General features: G+C 42.8%; 1 protein-coding gene across 1 annotated transcript in view; it reads left to right on the forward strand.

The window, feature by feature from the left end:
* Positions 1-20,031, forward strand: part of LOC120045880 (potassium voltage-gated channel subfamily KQT member 5-like) — a 176,154-nt gene that overhangs the window by 129,526 nt on the left and 26,597 nt on the right. The window contains exons 8-15 of the mRNA XM_038990810.1: positions 146-240; positions 1,371-1,397; positions 3,502-3,558; positions 5,277-5,512; positions 7,414-7,522; positions 10,198-10,329; positions 13,371-13,497; positions 14,434-15,531. Coding sequence (XP_038846738.1) covers positions 146-240; positions 1,371-1,397; positions 3,502-3,558; positions 5,277-5,512; positions 7,414-7,522; positions 10,198-10,329; positions 13,371-13,497; positions 14,434-15,531 — 1,881 coding nt within the window. The remainder of the gene's footprint in view (positions 1-145; positions 241-1,370; positions 1,398-3,501; positions 3,559-5,276; positions 5,513-7,413; positions 7,523-10,197; positions 10,330-13,370; positions 13,498-14,433; positions 15,532-20,031) is intronic.

Consider the following 20,031-nt stretch of genomic DNA (forward strand, 5'->3'; position numbering starts at 1 on the left):
CTCCCTCCCTCCCTCCCTCCCTCCCTCCCTCCCTCCCTCCCTCCCTCCCTCCCTCCCTCCCTCCCTCTGGCCTTGTCTTACAAAACATTTCTCCCCCTTCTCCCTCCTTTGTCTTTTTCTTTTGTTTTCTGTTGACTGCACGTAGTGTGTCTGGCGTAGTTATGCTGCTGATGAGAACTCGGTTTCCATAGCTACCTGGAAGCCTCATTTGAAGGCGTTGCATACCTGCAGTCCTGCAAAGTAGGTAACACCTAAAGTATGGCTTCTGCTCTGCTCTTTTCCTATTTGGTCTCTGTGCTCTTCTAGCTTTTTTTCAAAATTTCATTCTCTGCTTTTTTAGTGGTCAGGTGTCTTTTTCAGTTTAATCAGCTCAGCAACTACTTTTGACATTCCTCTGTATACTTATTTATTTATTATTGTCATTGGATACAGCACTTTTACAGTCATTCTTTTGAAGGCTCACAGTCATCAAATAGTCCAATATTTCCAGGCGCCCACACACAAAGAACCAAACTTAGAAAGTTTTTGCTTTCACTAATTCATTTAAACATGGAAAGTAAAACCGAGTGTACAAACAAACATTTTCCAACTAATGTTGTCCAGAAATGACATCCATGTTTTCTCTGAAGGCTTTAGGGTATGTTTAAGGGCACAGGAGAGGAGCCTGGTAATATTGTCTGGATCACCTGCTTTATTGCACTCACTCTCTCTCATGGAAACCTACATACATACATACAGTGTGGGCACAAACACAGACATCTGCTTATTCAATCACAAATACACAGAAATACATGCACAGACACACACACACATACACCTTTCTATCTCCTATCTCTGTTTGCCAGTGCTTTCCTAGCCCGGTCATGTGGCACATCCATCGCTTGCATGTGCACCTGCTGCAATGTTCTGCAAACTAGCTGACAACATTTATCTTGCACAAGGCTTTGACTGTGGTGGTTTGTGTTCTTCACGCCTGACTGTTTGTGTTCATGTTCTGACATCATGTCTCGTATGCGACACACACAGACAGGATGTTATGAAGCTGGCTGACCTCTATCTTCATCTCGCTGTCCCGGTGGGAGACCCTGTAGACCAGGCCTGGGCAACTCCAGTCCTCTGGGGCCTGATTGGTGTCACACTTTTCCCCCATCCCTAGCAAACACACCTGATTTAAACTAATTGCATTTTTAACTGAAGATCATGATTAGTTGATTATTGGAGTCAGGTGTGTTAGCTGGGGCTAGGGCCAAAGTGCGCACCATTCAGGTCCCCGAGGACTGGAGTTGCCCAGGCCTGCTGTAGACTCTGTCATTAACTACTGATGTCTCTTCCCTTGTCTCTCTCTCCTCTTTTCTCACTAACACCTACAGGAAAGAACAGGGCGAGACAACTAGCAGGTTTGTAGCTCTCACCTCTACACACATCGCGCAATCGTTTATTCAATAACGTCCACTCTAATAAGAAGTCGTAGGCTATTTGTTACAAGTGTAGATACTGAACCCTTGTTTTCAAATTGTTTTGAAAGTCACTGTTTGGCCAAAGCTTCCTATCACCGGGGGGTCCCAGGTCAGAATCAGTTCCTGGTTAGAGGGGGAGAATGAAAATCAGCAGTGTGCCGTGGAAGTCGATGTCTTGGTTTGAGAAAAGGCTCTCTAGTGTACCTCTCCAAGCCACCATGAATGCAGTACCGGTCGTTTCTCTCTGTCTCTGCCATGTTTGTGTGTTTGAGAGAGTATTTGAGTGTGTTTCTACGCTTACTGTTTGTGTTTGTGTGTGTGTGTGTGTGTGTGTGTGTGTGTGTGTGTGTGTGTGTGTGTGTGTGTGTGTGTGTGTGTGTGTGTGTGTGTGTGTGTGTGTGTGTGTGTATTTCTACACTGTATAGGTTTGAGTGTGTGTGTTTCTACGATATGTGTGTGTTACAGTATGTGCAAACCGGTGTCTGTACCATGTCTGCACCATGACGCACTTTTTCCATTCCAAGGGTATTTATATAACTCATCAAACACTAGTCTCAGTCGGCAGGCCGAGAGACAAGGAGAGGAGGAGGGAGAGACAGAGAGATTTGTGACTTTAATTATGATTTTTGGTTATTGTTTTTACAATACAGTGCTCTTTTGGCAACGGTGGATTTCTCATGTCATGCCAGTGCAGCTTTTATAAATGTGGATTTTCTGTTGAGAGACATATGCATAGCACAGATGCAGTCACACACACAGTCACACACACACACGCACGCACGCACACGCAGTCACACACGCACGCCCACGCAGTCACACACACACACACACACACACACACACACACACACACACACACACACACACACACACACACACAACCAAACTGTAATTCTCTGCTAATTCTCCAAGCTATTAGAAGTTATGGGGTTTTGTATGCTTTCATTGGCTTCTCAAAGAACTTCTGTTGTGGTTTAGTCAATTATGCAAGAGCTTTTGAAATCATAATTATACCCCATCTTTTCATGCACTTAAATTTATACTATACAATTAGCTGTACAATTACATTTTTCCTAAGCATCGCTCACATCAAGGGTTTAGAACTTAGATGATGTTATTAGTTCCTTTACAGTAGCAAATTTGTTTGGTAAAACAGACGTATAAACTCAACCAGCTAAACACTGTGTGTGTGTGTGTGTGTGTGTGTGTGTGTGTGTGTGTGTGTGTGTGTGTGTGTGTGTGTGTGTGTGTGTGACTGCGTGTGACTGCGTGTGTGTGTGTGTGTGTGTGTGTGTGTGTGTGTGTGTGTGTGTGTGTGTGTGTGTGTGTGTGTGTGTGTGTGTGTGTGTGTGTGTGTGAAGGTGTGTGTGTGTGTGTGTGAAGGTGTGTGTGTGCGTGTGAAGGTGTGAGAAGGTGTGAGAAGGTGTGTGAGAATATGAGACTGGGGGTATGTCTGCTTATTCTGCTCTTTTGGAATCTTTTCTTCACAACTTATGACTTCTGACAGTCTACACTCTTGAAACGAAAAAGGGTTCCAAAAGGGTTCTTCGGCTGTCCTATTTTGGTTCCAGGTAGAACCCTTTTTAGTTCCAGGTAGAAATATTTTGGGTTCCATGTAGAATGCTCTGAGGAAAGGCTTCTGAACCCTATCCCAATTGGGTTCTACCTGGAACCAAAAAGGGTTCTACCTGGAACCAAAAAGGGTTATTCAAAGGGTTCTCCTATGGGGACAGCCGAAGAACCCTTTTAGGTTCTAGATAGTGCCTTTTTTTCTAAGAATGTAGAGTCTAAGGACATAACCACCACAAATGAACCTTCATATTTTTTATGTAAACTCCTAGGCCTACAGCTAAATGTATGTGAGCCATATAATCCTCAGTTATATTTATGCTTCAGCACTGACAACATGGAATGTGAGATATATAATCGCAAGTTTAAACTTCTGACAGTATTGACCGTACAGATGTCTCTCGTCCCTCCCCTTCCTACTCCATGGTGTGTTAACCCCTTCCTCCTCTATTTGTCTTCCTCCCTACCCCCCTAGTAAGGGTCATAGTAATAGGAGGCGCTTCAGAAGGTATTACACACTGACATTTAGGAGGTACCCAATACCCAGCATCCGCTCCTCCCTGGTCACATGATCTCTGGGAATGCCTTCTAACGGCCAAGTGCATGGAGGATGATGAGAGAACCCCCAAACTGCCACCTACCCCCTTCCCTTCAATGAGACTATTGTATTTTCCCTTTGCTTGTCTAATGGGATTGCTGCCTGTTACCTGTTGCCTGTTGATTTTGACCCCCACCTCCCTTGGATCCCCTTATCAGACACAACCCCTAACTAACTGTATCCTGGTCCCCTTGGGTATCGGAAGTAGTTCTGTGTGTAGAAATCTGAACTCTTAATACAGTCCTTAATCTCTGAAATATACAGTCCATCCCGATCTCCATTGGTCTGCTGAGGTCCCTCAGCTTGGCTGCATGGTGCCACTGCATGAATTCATAAAAAATGGTTGCAACCACCATGACTGACCCTTGACCCCACTGATCCCTGTCTTCCACACAACCCACACTGCATTGATGCATCTTCATTGACCTAGGCTTGGGCAAGGTCCCTGTTATCGTTAATAACTTCCTTATCGTTACTGGAGCGCGATATTCCCTCCTGAAGTTTCCACAAAAACTTTCGTCTGAATCTGGGAGTTGGCTCACTGATCATTGGTGCCTGCAGAATCAAGCCTGAGCATTGGACTTACTGTCACGCCATCTGATTGATGCACAGCATTGCATGCTTGTCCGGTTGCCATTGCAGGGGGTGTTTAGGGTGGGTCACAGGTAGAGGCTCTCTGCACCCCCCACCTGGCCATAAATCTACAGTACGTCTAAGCACAGGCCCATCGGCACAATACAGGTCTAAGTGTCCTAGAGACACAGAGATAGTAGCCTACAGTTTTAGTAGTAGGAAGAGTAATTCTTTGCATCAATATGAATTGTAAGTCTTGCAGTGTTCCCTGGTAATTTTCTTTGTCTTAGAACAGTGGTCAGTGTCATACTACTGCAACTGCTCTCTAGAACAGTAGTCCACAAGAGTTAGAGGTCCTAGAGAGCTACAATGTGTGTACACTCTAATAAAAATAGTTATTTGTTTGTCACCATAGGAGACCCTTTTTTGGTTCCAAGTAGAACCCTTGTATTAGTGAAGGGTTCCACTTGGATGTAGGGACAATGAAGTACACTTTATGGTTCTATGTAGCAACTTATTTTCTAAGAGTGTAGACTTCTGTTTCCACCCATCTGATTCAGCTGCTTTAGTGCTGGGCTGGAGAAAAATCCTACACATCCTATACAGATGTAGGATCTTCATTTGATCATCCTGTTGCAGGAGAACTCTCCTTCAATGCAGGACATTTTAAATGTGTAGTGTATTTGAAGTTTAAAAAGGCTTCTGAAGTTTGTAATTTCCATTTAGAAATTTCAGACTTGATTTTCCATTATTTATAATCTACACATTTCACATTTCCTGTTGCTGCAGGATTATTTTCCTGCTGTGGCAAACTAGCTCTAATTAAGATTCTGTATCTGTAGTTCCTCAGGACCGGGGTTAGGGACCACTCTCTTAGAGAGCAGATAGGGTACTCTAAGTGTGTTGTGGATGAGGTAAGCATGTTTGGTTTTGAGGAAAGGACAGTTCACTGCACTACACTGTGAGTGTGCTCTGTCGGGACACATTTTTCTCTCAGGTGGAATGCATAATAACAGGCTTTTGTTCTTTCTCTCCCTCTCTCTCTCTATTCCTCTCCCTCTCTCTCTTTCTCTCTCCAGTACAAAGTTGAGCTTTAAGGAGCGGGTACGGATGGCAAGCCCTCGCGGCCAGAGCATGAAGAGCCGCCAGACATCCATCAACAACGATCGACGCTGTTCCCCAGGCAATGATGTGGCGGGCGCTAACACGGGAACCAGCCCTGCCAAGGTGCAGAAGAGCTGGAGCTTCAACGATCGCACACGCTTTAGACCCTCCCTGCGCCTCAAGAGTCAATCACGCACCGCGCCCTCCGAAGGTGAGTAGAGAGGATGTGTGCCTCTGTGTGTCTGCGTATGTGTGGGTTTATGTGAATGTGTGCGAGTGTGGGTGTTTGTATACGGTATGTGCTTTTTAAGAAGTCCACAAGGGGAGAGTCTAGGGCTGTTGCGGTGACCGTTTTACCACCACACTGACGGTCACGAGTCATGAAGGCAGTAAAATTCCACGTGACCGTTTAGTCACGGTAATTAAGCTTCTCCAAGCTCTGATGCTGCTGATGGTCATTATTAGCCTACCAAACTTGCTAACTGCCTGGTACTCAGCACTCTATTGTCCCTCTAATCACTCTGACATCAATGCAAATGTAATCGAAAATCTAATCAAACACTTCATGAGAGCCCATAAGCTCCTCTTGTGCAACATTTCTATAGGCTATGAAATTACTGAGTGATGGCCTCTATTAAAAAGAGGAGGATCCCATCAGCTTTCTATAGGCTGACTATATTTATTTCTCGACTTTCCTAATATTAAGCACATTGCTTCTTATTTACAACAGGAGTATAGCCTACCTGGCTGGCATGAAAATTAACAACGGGAAAACCGTCCTCCATTTGCTATTTAAGTGCAGAGATTACATGCAGTAAGCTGAGAGTCCTCAACTTCATTAAACAGGACATGCAAATCACCAGTCTCAACGTCAACAGTGAAGAGGCGACTCTGGGATCCTGACCTTCTAGGCAGAGTTCCTCTGTCTAGTATCTGTGTTATTTTTCCCATCTTAATCTTTTCTTTTTATTGACCAGTCTGAGATATGGCTTTTTCTTTGCAACTCTGCCTAGAAGGCCAGCATCCCGGAGTCACCTCTTCACTGTTGACGTTGAGACTGGTGTTTTGTGGGTACCATTTAATGAAGCTGCCAGTTGAGGACTTGTGCGGCATCTGTTTCTCAAACTAGACACTCTAATGTACTTGTCCTCTTGCTCAGTTGTGCACCGGGGCCTCCCACTCCTCTTTCTATTCTGGTTAGAGCTAGTTTGCGCTGTTCTGTGAAGGGAGTAGTACACAGTGTTGTACGAGATCTTCCGTTTCTTGGCAATTTCTCGCATGGAATAGCCTTAATTTCTCAGAACAAGAATAGACGGACAAGTTTCAGAAGAAAGTGATTTGTTTCTGGCCATTTTGAGGCTGTAATCGAACCCACAAATGCTGATGCTCCAGATACTCAACTAGTCTAAAGACTAGTTTTATTGCCTCTTAAATCAGGACAACTGTTTTCAGCTGTGAACATAATTGCAAAATAGTTTTCTAATGATCAATTAGCCTTTTAAAATGATAAACTTGGATTAACTAACACAACGTGCCATTGGAACACAGGAGTGATGGTTGCTGATAATGGGCCTCTGTATGCCTATGTACTGTATATACTGTATGCCTATGTACTGTATATACTGTATATCTCGCATTACTCATCTCATATGTATATACTGTATACTGTATCCTTCACTATCTATTCTTTACTATCTATTGCAGCTTAGGCTCTGTCACTGCTCATCCATATGTTTTATACTTATATATTCTCATCCCATTCCTTTACTAGATTGGGTGTATTAGGTTTTGTTGTGGAATTTGTTAGATATTAGGTTTAGTTGTGGAATTGTTAGATATTACCTGTTAGATACTGATGCACTGTCGGATCTAGAAGCATAAGCATTTCGCTACACTCACAATAACATCTGCTAACCATGTCTATGTGACCAATAACGATTTGATTTCAATTTTCATTTGAGGAAAAAGATAAATACATATTATATTGTTGAGTTTCAGCTTGGAGCGGAAGACTGTAATGAAGTGACAATCTATCTGCAATATTAAAGCTGATCTACCCCCTAAAAAGTAAAAAATAAATAACTTGACACAACACCTCTTTCTATCTCTCAGTGGACACAGGAATGGGGAATGATGACGCATTCGGCGACAGGGTTTGCCACTGTGATGTCACCGTGGAAGACCTATCAGCTCCATTGAAGGCTGTCATCAGAGCCGTCAGGTGAGTGCTTCAGCCAGGTCACCCGTGATACATATTCGACGTAGAATACTGACGTAGAAACCGGCCACTAAGGTCAACAGTGACCTCTGTTACCTTGAAGTATGTTTCTGTTTTGGATGGGCGTAAGCGTCTCCCTCTGATTCCAAAAGTTGCAAGTTCAAATCCAGAGATAGAAAGTTGTTTTTGATATTTTTGTTTGAAGTTTTATCCCAAACCATAACCCTTACCTTAACCATTTGGAGTTATTGCCTAATCTTAAGAATTTGGAGTTAATGCCTGAACCTAACCTTAACAATTCTGAGTTAATGACTAAACTTATTCTTAAACACTTCAAAATTTGACGTTTGGAAGAAGTCCGAAATTTGATGTTTGTGAAACTTGGATGAACGTCTAATTCTGATGTGAGATTGTGAGAGCTGGTAGGAGTGCTTATCTACAGTGAGCTCTAAAAGTATTTGTACAGTGACAAATATTTTGTTGATTTCGCTCTGTACTCCAGCACTTTGGATTTAAAATGATACAATGACTATGAGGTTAAAGTGCAGACTGTCAGCTTTAATTTGAGGGTATATTCATCTTGGCCATGTTCTGTTATTATCTCCACCCGGCACAGCCAGAAGAGGACTGGCCACCCCTCATAGCCTGGTTCCTCTCTAGGTTTCTTCCTAGGTTTTCGCCTTTCTAGGCAGTTTTTCCTAGCCACTGTGCTACTACACCTGCATTGCTTGCTGTTTGGGGTTTTAGGCTGGGTTTCTGTACAGCACTTTGATATATCAGCTGATGTAAGAAGGGCTATATAAATACATTTGATTTGATTTGATTCATCCATATCAAGTGAACCGCTTAGAAATTATAGCACTTTTTATACAGTCCCCCCATTTTAGGGGACCAAAATAATAGAGCCAAATTCACTTAAGTGTATTAAAGTAGTCAACATTTTTATATTTGGTCCCATATTCCTAACACGCAATGATTATATCAAGCTTGTGACTTTACAAACTTGGATGCATTTGCTGTTTGTTTTGGTTGTGTTTCAGATTATTTTGTGCCCAGTAGAAATGAATGGTAAATAATGTATTGTGTCATTTTGGAGTCACATAGTCCTGAATGATGAGTGATACAGACGCACAACTATCATATCCCCAAGACATGTTAACCTCTCACTGTTACAATAAACATTTTTGGGGAGGTATGATATTTATGCCTCTGTAACTTTCTCACTCATCATTATTCACGATTAATTCAGGACTATCCGTAATCATGGTATCATCCACATTAATGTAGAAGTATTTAGAAACATTCTATTCTCCCTTAAAATGGGGGGACTGTGTACAAAAAGTGCAGTAATTTCTAAACGGTTCAATGGATGAAAATACCCTCAAATTAAAGCTGACAGTCTGTCCATTAGCCTCATAGTCATTGCATCATTTCAAATCCAAAGTGATGGAGTACAGCGCTAAAACAACAAAACGTGTCACTGTTCCAATACTTTTGGAGCTCACTGTATATCGCTATATAGATCTCTATATACTGTAGACTTTTGTTTTCTTACGCAATCTTTAGTAAAACATTCTATTTATTTTGTACAGGACATGACTATTTTAAACAGTGTACATAGCAAACGCATCCCCGACCACAATCTTCACTTAAACAGAGCCTTCCAGGGCTCCTTCACCTCCATCTCTCCCCTCTGCTCCTGAGGTTTTTTAGCTACAACAGATCCAGAGCATGGGCCTCCTCTATGTTGTTCTAGCCCAGTGCTTCAAGGGGATTCTGCTAACCCAGTGATGGCTCAGGGAGAACAGTTTGGGTGTTTTTTGTTACATCTGGCCCCTTACTCACTCTGAACCCGACAACATGTCTCTGTTTACTCATGTGGCTACCATACTGGCACTGTCTCTCCCTCTCCTTCACCATCTCCCTCCCTCACTCTCCTTTTTACTACCTCTTCTCTCTCTCCCTCCCTCTCTTTTTCCATTTCCCTTTAACTCTCCATCTCCCCCACCTCTCTCTGGCGGTGTCAAAAGATGTCCTATTTTGATTGTCTGCCAACACCTCAATTCCCACCCACAGGTTGTTGCTCCAGAGGACCCCCTCTCCCCTTGCCCAGCCTGCTTGCTCAGCAGGCCCCCTTTGTGGGCAGCGGGAGTGGAGACGTGTCCCTGACTTTCCCAGGGTGTCGGGTTGACACCCTCTCAGTCAGAACTGTTTTCACAGCAGCTCATCTGTCATGATGGTTTCCATTTATACAGTGAGGATAATGAGCAACTGGAGCAGTTCTGGAGCCATTAGGGGGTCAGAATGAACCAACTGTAGAGAGCCACTTACCTGCATCAATATTATTCACTCAGCGGTAGCTGTACTTGTACATTAAGGTAGAGGGATAATACAATTCTAGTGTGGTTTGGTTACAAAATAGCTCAGTCAGGTTTTGTTTACATGACATGTGCTACGGTTTCATAATGTTCTTGTGATAGTATTTGAGTAATGTTTATTTTACCTATGCTCCGAAAACAAAAGGTAAAGGCTAAAGTAACAACTGTCAGCTTCTTGTCAACATACTGGTTTATGCATAGTTAAGCTGTTGTTTCCCTCTAGTGGCTGGCTAAGAGATGACAGGTAGATCATGGCACAATGACATGATTCTGTTTGATTCTCACAACTTTTCCACTCAGGATCATGAAGTTTCATATAGCAAAGAAGAAGTTTAAGGAAACTCTGCGCCCGTATGATGTGAAAGATGTGATAGAACAGTACTCTGCAGGACACCTGGATATGCTCTGCAGAATCAAGAGTCTACAGACTAGGTGAGATGCACACACACACACACACACACACACACACACACACACACACACACACACACACACACACACACACACACACACAGACACATAAACACACACACACCTTCATATCTATGTTCACCTCCTCCACTTAATTCACGTGTGTGTGTGTGTGTGTGTCTGTCTGTCTGTCTGTCTGTCTGTCTGTCTGTCTGTCTGTCTGTCTGTCTGTCTGTCTGTCTGTCTGTCTGTCTGTCTGTCTGTCTGTCTGTCTGTCTGTCTGTGTGTGTGTGTATATATCTGACCCTCCTATGTACCTCTTCCTCCCAGGCTGGACACCATAGTGGGTCCTCCTCAGCAGCAGCTGCTGAGCCCCAGAGTCAAGACCTTTTCCTCCCCCTCCCTGCACTTATATTACAACCAGGCCAGGAGGAAGTCCATGCCAGCAACAAAGTCTGTCCCAGGGTTAGGCAACCCCCCCCCCCACCCCCCACCCCCCACTCGCCTGCCTAAAATAGGCTAACTGTAGACATCTCATGCATCGATGTGTGACTTTATAAATATTGTAGTCTCTTGCATGGTGTTGTTTTTAACAATGTCTGAGAATAAACAATAATGTTTCAGGAGTTAGGATTTTTGTCTTCGGTTGAATCAGTGATATAACCCTGATTGACTTGATATTGCACTGTGTCTTTCAGCCAAAATAGTGGAATCTACTGTAGTTTAGTAGTGGATTGTAGTAGTGATAGTCTAGTCTGTTTTTAAAGAATGCAATTGTAGCTGGTACATACGTGGTGCCTGTAGTTGTCCTTTTTTGATACACTTCAAGTGTTTGAGTGTGTGTGTGTGTGTGTGTGTGTGTGTGTGTGTGTGTGTGTGTGTGTGTGTGTGTGTGTGTGTGTGTGTGTGTGTGTGTGTGTGTGTGTGTGTGTGTGTGTGTGTGTGTTGTATCTGACCCCCATGTCTCTCTCATACAGACTGGCCACTGGACTGGGTCCCACACTGAGCAGCAAACCTGGGAACATGTCCTCCCCCTCCCTGCAATTATATTACAGCCAGGCCAGGAGGAAGTCCACCCCAGGGATGAAGTCCCCAGGGTTAGATAACCCCCCTCCCACACCAACCCCTAATAACGTAGACCCACTAGCCACTACCCCCAACTCCATCCTATCCCCCGTTCCTCACTCAGAGGACGGTTTGAAAGGAGATGGTGCTATGTCCATGTGTCCATCAGGGAGCACAAAGCCTGTGTTTGTAGAGCTACAGAGGCAGGATAGGTTTAAAGGTGAGATGACGATGGCTCAACCTACAGGCTTCCAAAGGGACTACAAGAGTTTCTAATATATTGCTTACACTATCCGGTCACTTTTTTAGATCTTTAGATTTAGAGGATCATAGTTCTGTATATATTGACCAGAAAGGACACACTGCTTTCACTGAATCGACCCAGATTTAGAAGCTTTGGACTCCCTGATGACATAAAGGCAGGTTCGAAAATGCTTCTTAAGAAATGGAAGCATTCAACTAGCAGATGTAACATATCCCCAAATGTGTGGTAGAAGTAAAGCTCCCACATGAAAGTTTACTATAGAATATAAAAGTACTTACTGTAGAATTCTGTAGTAAACTGTAGAATACTGTAGAATACTATACTACACACTGTAGTGTCCCTTGATCATGTGTAGTACTTACTGTGGTACACTGTAGGGGTGGCAGGTAGCCTAGCGGTGAGAGCGTTGGGCCAGTAATCGAAAGGCCGCTGGTTTGAATTCCAAAGCCAACTAGGTGAAACATCTATCGATGTGCCCTTGAGCAAGGCATTTAACCCTAATTGCTCCTGTAAGTCGCTCTGGATAAGAGCGTCTGCTATGTAAATGTACTACAGTATTATCTGCAAATAAAGCACTGTAGTAAATACTACAGTAATGTCTACAAAAACACGACACTATTTAAATGACAGATTGTAAGGCAACAAAATAGGAAAAAGGGGGATGAATACTTTTGCAAGGCACTGTAAGCATTTCACTGTAACGTCTACACCTGTTGTATTCGGCGCATGTCACAAATTCAATTCGATTTGATTAGTAAGGGGGAAAAAGTAAAGTGCGAGTGGAGTGGGGTGCTGTGGGATTATTTAATATACTTTTTGAAGAGGTAGGGTTTCAGGGTTTCAGTCCTACCTACCTAGAGGTTATGGAAAATGATCTATTTTAGCATTTCTCCTGTACGTTTCCTGAAGGAGAAAGCCTCCACTTCCATGTCAAAGATAATAAAACAAAAACACGATAGTAAATACTACCATATACTACAGTCCGCAAAAACTGTACATGAAATACTACAGTATAGTAGAATCCGCATAAACACTACATTCATTATATAGTATATACTACAGTTTTATTTTACTACAGTATTTATACTATAGTTAACTGTAAATACTACAGTATCACTGTAGTTTGTGGACTTTAAACACACTACAGTGAATACTACAGTAAATCTGCAACAACAAAAAAACACTACAGTGAATACTATAGTATTTATCATAGTATGCTATGATATTTTTTCATGTGGGCTGCTATGAATGTGAGGTCTATCTCAAATATGTTGCATGTTGCTGCGCTTAGGGGACATAGTAAAGATACAGAAGCAGCTGTCAATCTAACAGAATCGATGTTCCTCCTGCAAAGAATTGGCTAACGAATAAGAATCTCTCATTGTGGAACTTTTGTGAACACAGAGAATGGCTGTAGTTACTAGTTGGTGCAGATTGTTTTTAACATGAACTGTAGTTTGCACTGTAGCTAATTATAGCTGTAGTTTAGAAACCCTGTATGATTGTGTTTTGACTGTAGCCTGTGGTTTGTTGTGTGAACTGTGACTCTGTAGTGTGGGTTGTTGAATCTACTCATGGTGTGTCTGTTCTAACTAACTCTAACACTGACATGCTTCCATTAGAGTTAGGTCTGTTGCCTGCTGGGAAGTGCCCTTGGAAGAGGCTGGGGTGACGGTCAATGTGCCCATTTGTCCACTTTTTGTGTTTAATACGACAAGTGTGTGTATCGCAGGGTGGATCAGATACTGGGTAAGGGCCAAATCCCCATCGACAAGAAGATCAGGGACAAGCTGCACCCTGACAGGGATACTCTGGAGGACATGAGCATGCTGGGACGTGTGTGTAAGGTGGAAAGACAGGTGACCAATTAAGCCAATTACATTAGTTTGTGTGTACTCGTAGAGAAGTGTCTCTTGCACACACTGTAAAAAAAAAATCAAGTTGATTCAACTAATAATTAATTTAGTGACTGAAACATAGCCTTTTTTAGTTTACTAAACATTTCGGTCGAAGTGTTACCTGAACTTAACATTTTTATCTGGTCCAAACTTAGTTCCAACTTGAGAAAAATTAGGGACACCCACACAGTGCTTTTAACACACAATGTTTTCAACTTACATATTTATAGTCATTATTATTCAACATGTCCTTAGCTGGGATTGGAACTCACAGCCTCTTGGTTCAAGTCTTTCTGATTGTCCTGCTACCTCACCATGTGTGTCAGATATCAGTTCATCTGACTATTCTCTCATCATTGATTTGATGGACTTATTTAATGATTTTCTGTTTGAATGTTACTCCTTAATCACTATAATGAATCAAATAGTTTTTCTTGTGAACTTTTACCAGTGCAAAGTGTAGGAATACAGGTGAAATCAGTCATTGACACAGACATGGTGGTGTAGCAGGAAGATAGGAATTTCATGAACCAAGAGGTTGTTAGTTCAAAATCCCAGGGGAGAACCTGTTGAATAATAATTACTGTATAAATGAACATGCACAATCTAATCATGTACAGTTGGTCAGTATGTGTCAAATACCTAAGTTGAAAAGCATTGTATGATAAAAGCACTATTTGAATGTGTGGGTGTCGCTAACCCAATTTTTGACTATTTTTATGAAGTTGGAGCTAACTAAACATTTTAAATTCAGGTAACAATTTTACCAAAAAGTTGAGTAAACTAAAAAAGGCTTTTACTATATAATAATTAGTTGAATCAACTAGATTTTTTAGAAACTGCAATGAACCATTGCTGCTTTTAACGGTCATGTCTCTTGCTCTTCCCCCCGCCCAGGTGACGTCCATAGAGTCAAAGCTGGACTCTCTGCTGGATGTGTACAGGCAGGTGTTACAAAATGGTTCGTCTGCCCTCACCCTCTCCTCCCTGCCCCTGTTCGAGCTGGAGCACCAGACCTCCGACTACCGGAGCTCCATCCTCAGTAAGAACCTGTCCTCTGGCTCCCCCCAGGGAGGGGAGGGCAGAGGGGGGCATGAAAGTGGTGGGGGGATGTCCCGGTCAACAACAGGCCATCTCTCCAGGGGCCTCCAGCTCATTCTGGCCCCCAGCGAGCTCACCCTCAACACCTGCCCCCCCTCCTACCCTGCCTCCACTGCATCCCTCACGCCCTCGCCTCTCCTGCCCCCTGACAGCCCCTACCCGCTCCTCACCACACCCAGTAGTTTCCCCAGGCGAGCGCACTTCCCTGACCTCCTGCCCCCTCCACCATCCGCTGGTGCTGCCACCCTTCAGCTGCCCCCCATGGGCCCCCAGCAAAGACGTTCCCTCAGCCCCACCCCAGATGCTACACGAGGGGGTAGGCTGGAGCAGAGCTCAGGCCTCTCTATGGTGGTGGGCTCCGGGGTGGACCATGGAGAGGAGGGGGACAGAGAGGGTGGACATAGCTGGGGCAGGGTGCAGCTGAGGGGGAAGTCCCATTTGAGGGAGGAGGGCCCCTGGAGGAGGCACATGAGCCTGGAGGTGGACCCCATGCTGCTGCTTTCCTCTGGATGTGACGGCAAGCCCTTGGAGCAGGAACAGGGGCTGGGGAAGTCCCTGTCGGCACATAACCTCACCCAGCCATCTGCAGACAACCTTCCTAACCTGTCCTCTCCCCTCGGCAACAGTAGCAGTTCTAGTGGCGACTGCCATGGCGACCCCGACGCTAGCAACTGGGGCGAGACAGACCTTTTCATCACCGGCCGTGACCTGGAACCGCAGGAGGACCAGTTTGATTTCCTGTCCCAGGGGAGTGACTTCCTGTCCCATCCCACAGCGGACGGTACCACCTGCTTGGACGTTCTGCGGACTGAAGATAGGGGGTCCTTAAGCAGTCTGACTGGTCCCTGCACCCCCACAATGGGCAGTGCAGAGTCCCTCAACCAGCCTACCCACGTACGACTAAAATAACTCTTCCATAGGAGTGAATAAGATAAACCCTCTCCCCAACACATACATTACCAATATTACCATCCAGCAAGAGGACTCACTGGACAAACAACAAATAGAATTGCAAATGTTGATTATAACTCTGTTTTTAAGAGATGGGGGGGGTTTCTCACTCCTTTCAATCAAAGATTTCAGGCACCCTTTATACTCTCATACATATCATTGCATGGACTATTTCGAATTTCTTAAAACAGGAGCAAGCAGAGAAACTAACTGGGGGAGGAAGATTGAACAAAAGAGAGGATGGTCAGATAGTGTTAATGTTTGCTCTCTCGGCTATGCATGACCACTGCATGTCTAAACCGCACTTTGGGGTCGAGAGCATTCAAGCCCCTTCATTAGCCCTGGAAACACAGTCATGATGGCTGAGTCCAACCTCATAAGTCCAAATCTCACCTGTTTATCTGCATGTTCCAGTAATGTATCCTCCAAACCATTGGGAGGCAATTATGAGCCATCAGCAATTATTACCCAAATATAGAAAATGTAGTAAATAGATAATACAATAACTCATTTGATAATAACATAAGATAACCCTACTGATGTAAAGTTGTCAAAAAAAAATTTTTTAATACATTTTACAATCTTTTGTGGCCATTTGATTTTGATGACAAATCCAATATGCTGATTGGGTGCTCTAATCTGACAAGGCCAGTAGGATTCAGTATTTTCACTTTTAAAGGCATTTGAGTGAAAGGCAAACAGCAGCCAAATAAGATCAGTTACTTCTATGATACTGTATATGGTGAAACAAGGCTGTGGTACACTGCAGTTGTCAGTCACAATAAACACTACAGAATTCAGGGTTCCTTGTTCTACAGCTCATGTGCCCACAGTATTCCCTTCTGTTACCAGCTGATTGACAGGGGACACTTCAAACTTTGAAAATAAATACAGTATATCTCCTCAAAGTGGATGAGCATTAGTCTATGACAGGCTGGGGACATCTCAACAAATGGTTAGCCAGCCTACACTTTGTCAGTAGCTAGAACTCGTTACAGACTTGCCAAGGTCAAGATGAGCGGTGTGAGAGTAAGTCAGAGGAGTTGGATCATAAATACAGGGAGAGATGACCTGATCCACCATGATTTAGTCCCCTTAAAATAGTGGTATGTGAGCCTACAAGCCTGGCACTTCCAATAGAGCACACAGGATCTTTTGTCTAGAGAAGGCCACTGGTCTTGTGTGTCTACTGTCCAACCAATGTCATCACTAATGATGCTGTCCATAGAGATACGCAGACAGGAAAGTAATGAACAAGCCATGTTGTAAGTGGATGGAACATATGGTAACAAGTCTGCTGTCAACGAGCTCAACTTCTGAATGTGATTTGTCTGTTGTTTGCATGTCCCACTGCCTTACGAGGCAGCAGCACTGCTGACTGCCACTCAGCCTGAACACAGACGACTGCTCTTGAATGAGAATATGCACAAACTGTGTTTCAGACATCTTTATTTTCTCTATGTTGCACCTTTTTGTTCTTGAAGGAGAGGGGCACAGCAGTCTTATATGTATTCTGTCGAGTTAACGATGACAGCTTCCATTCAACATGTTTGTTTATGTTTTTATTTCGTTTTTCGATTGGTGCATACGTGCATTGGCTTAGCTGATTAACAATTATACTGTATAATGTGTATATGTTATGTTCATATGTGTGATGTGACCAGCAAAATCTATATAGCTGTGTGTTACAATGGGATTTTGTATGAAAATGGCCCGAGTTGGTACGATAAATGCACAACTGAAAGCACAATTGTTTGGAGACTTTGGAACCTGCATATGTGATTGGTGGTGTTATTCTCTGTGATGAAATGTTTTCCAGATACATAATCAAAAAAATGTGCCACAGACAGGAAATACTTGTACAGAGGACAGATGCATTGGAGGCAGGACTGAATATTGAATCCACTTGGATAACTATGGAGTATGAACTCTTTCATAATATCACGCTTGGTCTGAAGTAATATAAAATTTACTTCACTGAGATTAATGGTTCATTTCCCTCAGTTTATTCTGGAAACGGTCGTTCCATATGATTTCAATCCCTTTCTGAATGCACCCCTTTTGATTTGAACGAAACCTTCCATACATGTTTGCCCATGTGAGAAGTGGTCAGAAAGTGACTTTTTGGACCTGAATGCCATTCAGGATCTAGAGATGCTCAAAGTTGACCCATTTTGCATACCCCACCCTACCATGAGGCATCCATGTCTTCATCACTGAATAAGATAAACGGTTGAGTTTGATATCATTTGAAAGCTTACAAACAGGGTTATCAAACTGTTATATGATATATTGAAAGGAAGCTTTTAAAATCAAAATGATGTCCTTTTTTAAGCTTTAACATAAATGATCTAAAAACACGTCAACTCAGATTTTTTTTCATGTTCCTTTACAGTACCAGTCAAAAGTTTGGACACACAAGGGTTTTTCTTTATTTGTACTGTTTTCTACATTGTAGAATAATAGGGAAGACATCAAAAATATGAAATAACACATATGGGATCATGTAGTAACCAAAAAAGTGGTTAACAAATCAAAATATATTTTACATTTGACATTCTTCAAAGTAGCCTCCCTTTGCCCTGATGACAGCTTTGCCCACTCTTGGCATTCTCTCAACTAGCTTCACCTGGAATGCTTTTCCAACAGTCTTGAAGGAGTTCCCACATATGCTGAGCACTTGTTGGCTGCTTTTCCTTCACTCTACGGTCCAACTCATCCCAAACCATCTCAACTGGGTTGAGGTTGGGTGATTGTGGAGGCCAGGTCATCTGATGCAGCACTCCATCACTCTCCTTCTTGGTCAAATATCCCTTACACAGCCTGGAGGTGTTTTGGGTCATTGTCCTGTTGAAAAACAAACAATAGTCCCACTAAGCGCAAACCAGATGGGATGGAGTATTGCTGCAGAATGCTGTGGTAGCCATGCTCGTTAAGTGTGCCTTGAATTCTAAATAAATCACAGACAGTGTCACCAGCAAAGAACCCCCACACCATCACAACTCTTCCTCCATGCTTCACAGTGGGAATTATCTGTTCATCTACTCTGCGTCTCACAATGACATGGCTGTTAGAACCAAAAAATCTAAAATTTGGACTCATCACACCAAAAGGACAGATTTCCACCGGTCTAATGTCCATTGCTCGTGTTTCTTGGCCCAAGCAAGTCTCTTCTTATTATTGGTGTCCTTTAGTAGTGGTTTCTTTGAAGCAATTCGACCATGAAGGCCTGATTCATGCAGTCTCCTCTGAACAGTTGATGTTGAGATGTGTCTGTTACTTGAACTCTGTGAAGCATTTATTTGGGCTGCCATTTCTGAGGCTGGTAACTCTAATGAACTTATTCTCTGCAGCAGAGGTAACTTTGGGTCTTCCGTTCCTGTGGCGGTCCTCTGAGAGCCAGTTTCATCATAGCGCTTGATGGTTTTTGCGACTGCACTTGAAGAAACTTTCAAAGTTCTTGAAATGTTCCGGATTGACTGACCTTCATGTCTTAAAGTAACAATGGACTGTTATTTCTCTTTGTTTATTTGAGCTGTTCTTGCCATAATATGGACTTGGTCTTTTACCAAATAGGGCTATCTTCTGTATACCGTCCCTACCTTGTTACAACACAACTGATTGGCTCAAACGAATTAAGAAGGATAGAAATTCCACAAATGTACTTTTAAGAAGGCACACCTGTTAATTGAAATGCATTCCAGCTGACTACCTCATGATGCTGGTTGAGAGAATGCCAAGAGTGAAAATGAGAAAATCAGAGTTGATGTGTTTTTAGATAATAGAAATTAAAGCTTAAAGAAAATAATTGTTTAATTAAAACAAATGTTCAATAAATTATAGAATAGTTTGACAACCCTGTTTGTAAGCTTTCAAATTACATTAAACTTAGCCGTTTTATCTTCTTGAGAGATCAAGACATGGTAATGTGGGTTATGCAAAATGGATCAACTTTGAGTACCTCCTGAATGTTTTGGCATTCATGCATTCAGGTCCAAAAAGTCACTTTCTGACCACTTCCACCATGGGCAAACATGAAAGTTCAAATCAAAAAGTGTGCAGTTCAAATCTAAAGGGGTGCAGTCAGAAAACGATGTAAATCATACGGAACGACCCAAAAGCTTAACGGTGCCTTTTTAGCATTTATATATGATGATATCTATTTTTTTCTCCACTAGGCTGCATACGTTGCTACAGTGCCTAACTAGAAGAACTCATACAGATGTAAGCCCAGTTTCTGAAACTAGGATAACACACACGTTCAATGTCTGCAAATCTACTACAGTACATTTTCCCTACCACTCATACAGTGAATTTATTACACAAAACTGGCCTTAAAATACATGCTTGATAATGTTAACATTTTGATTTCTTTCAAATAAATGTATTAAAATGCACATAACAGAGATGACAATCTCTGTGGATGAGAAATGCTAAATGAAT

Source organism: Salvelinus namaycush, chromosome 4 (genome assembly GCF_016432855.1).
Source record: "Salvelinus namaycush isolate Seneca chromosome 4, SaNama_1.0, whole genome shotgun sequence".
Classification (NCBI taxonomy): Eukaryota; Metazoa; Chordata; class Actinopteri; order Salmoniformes; family Salmonidae; genus Salvelinus; species Salvelinus namaycush.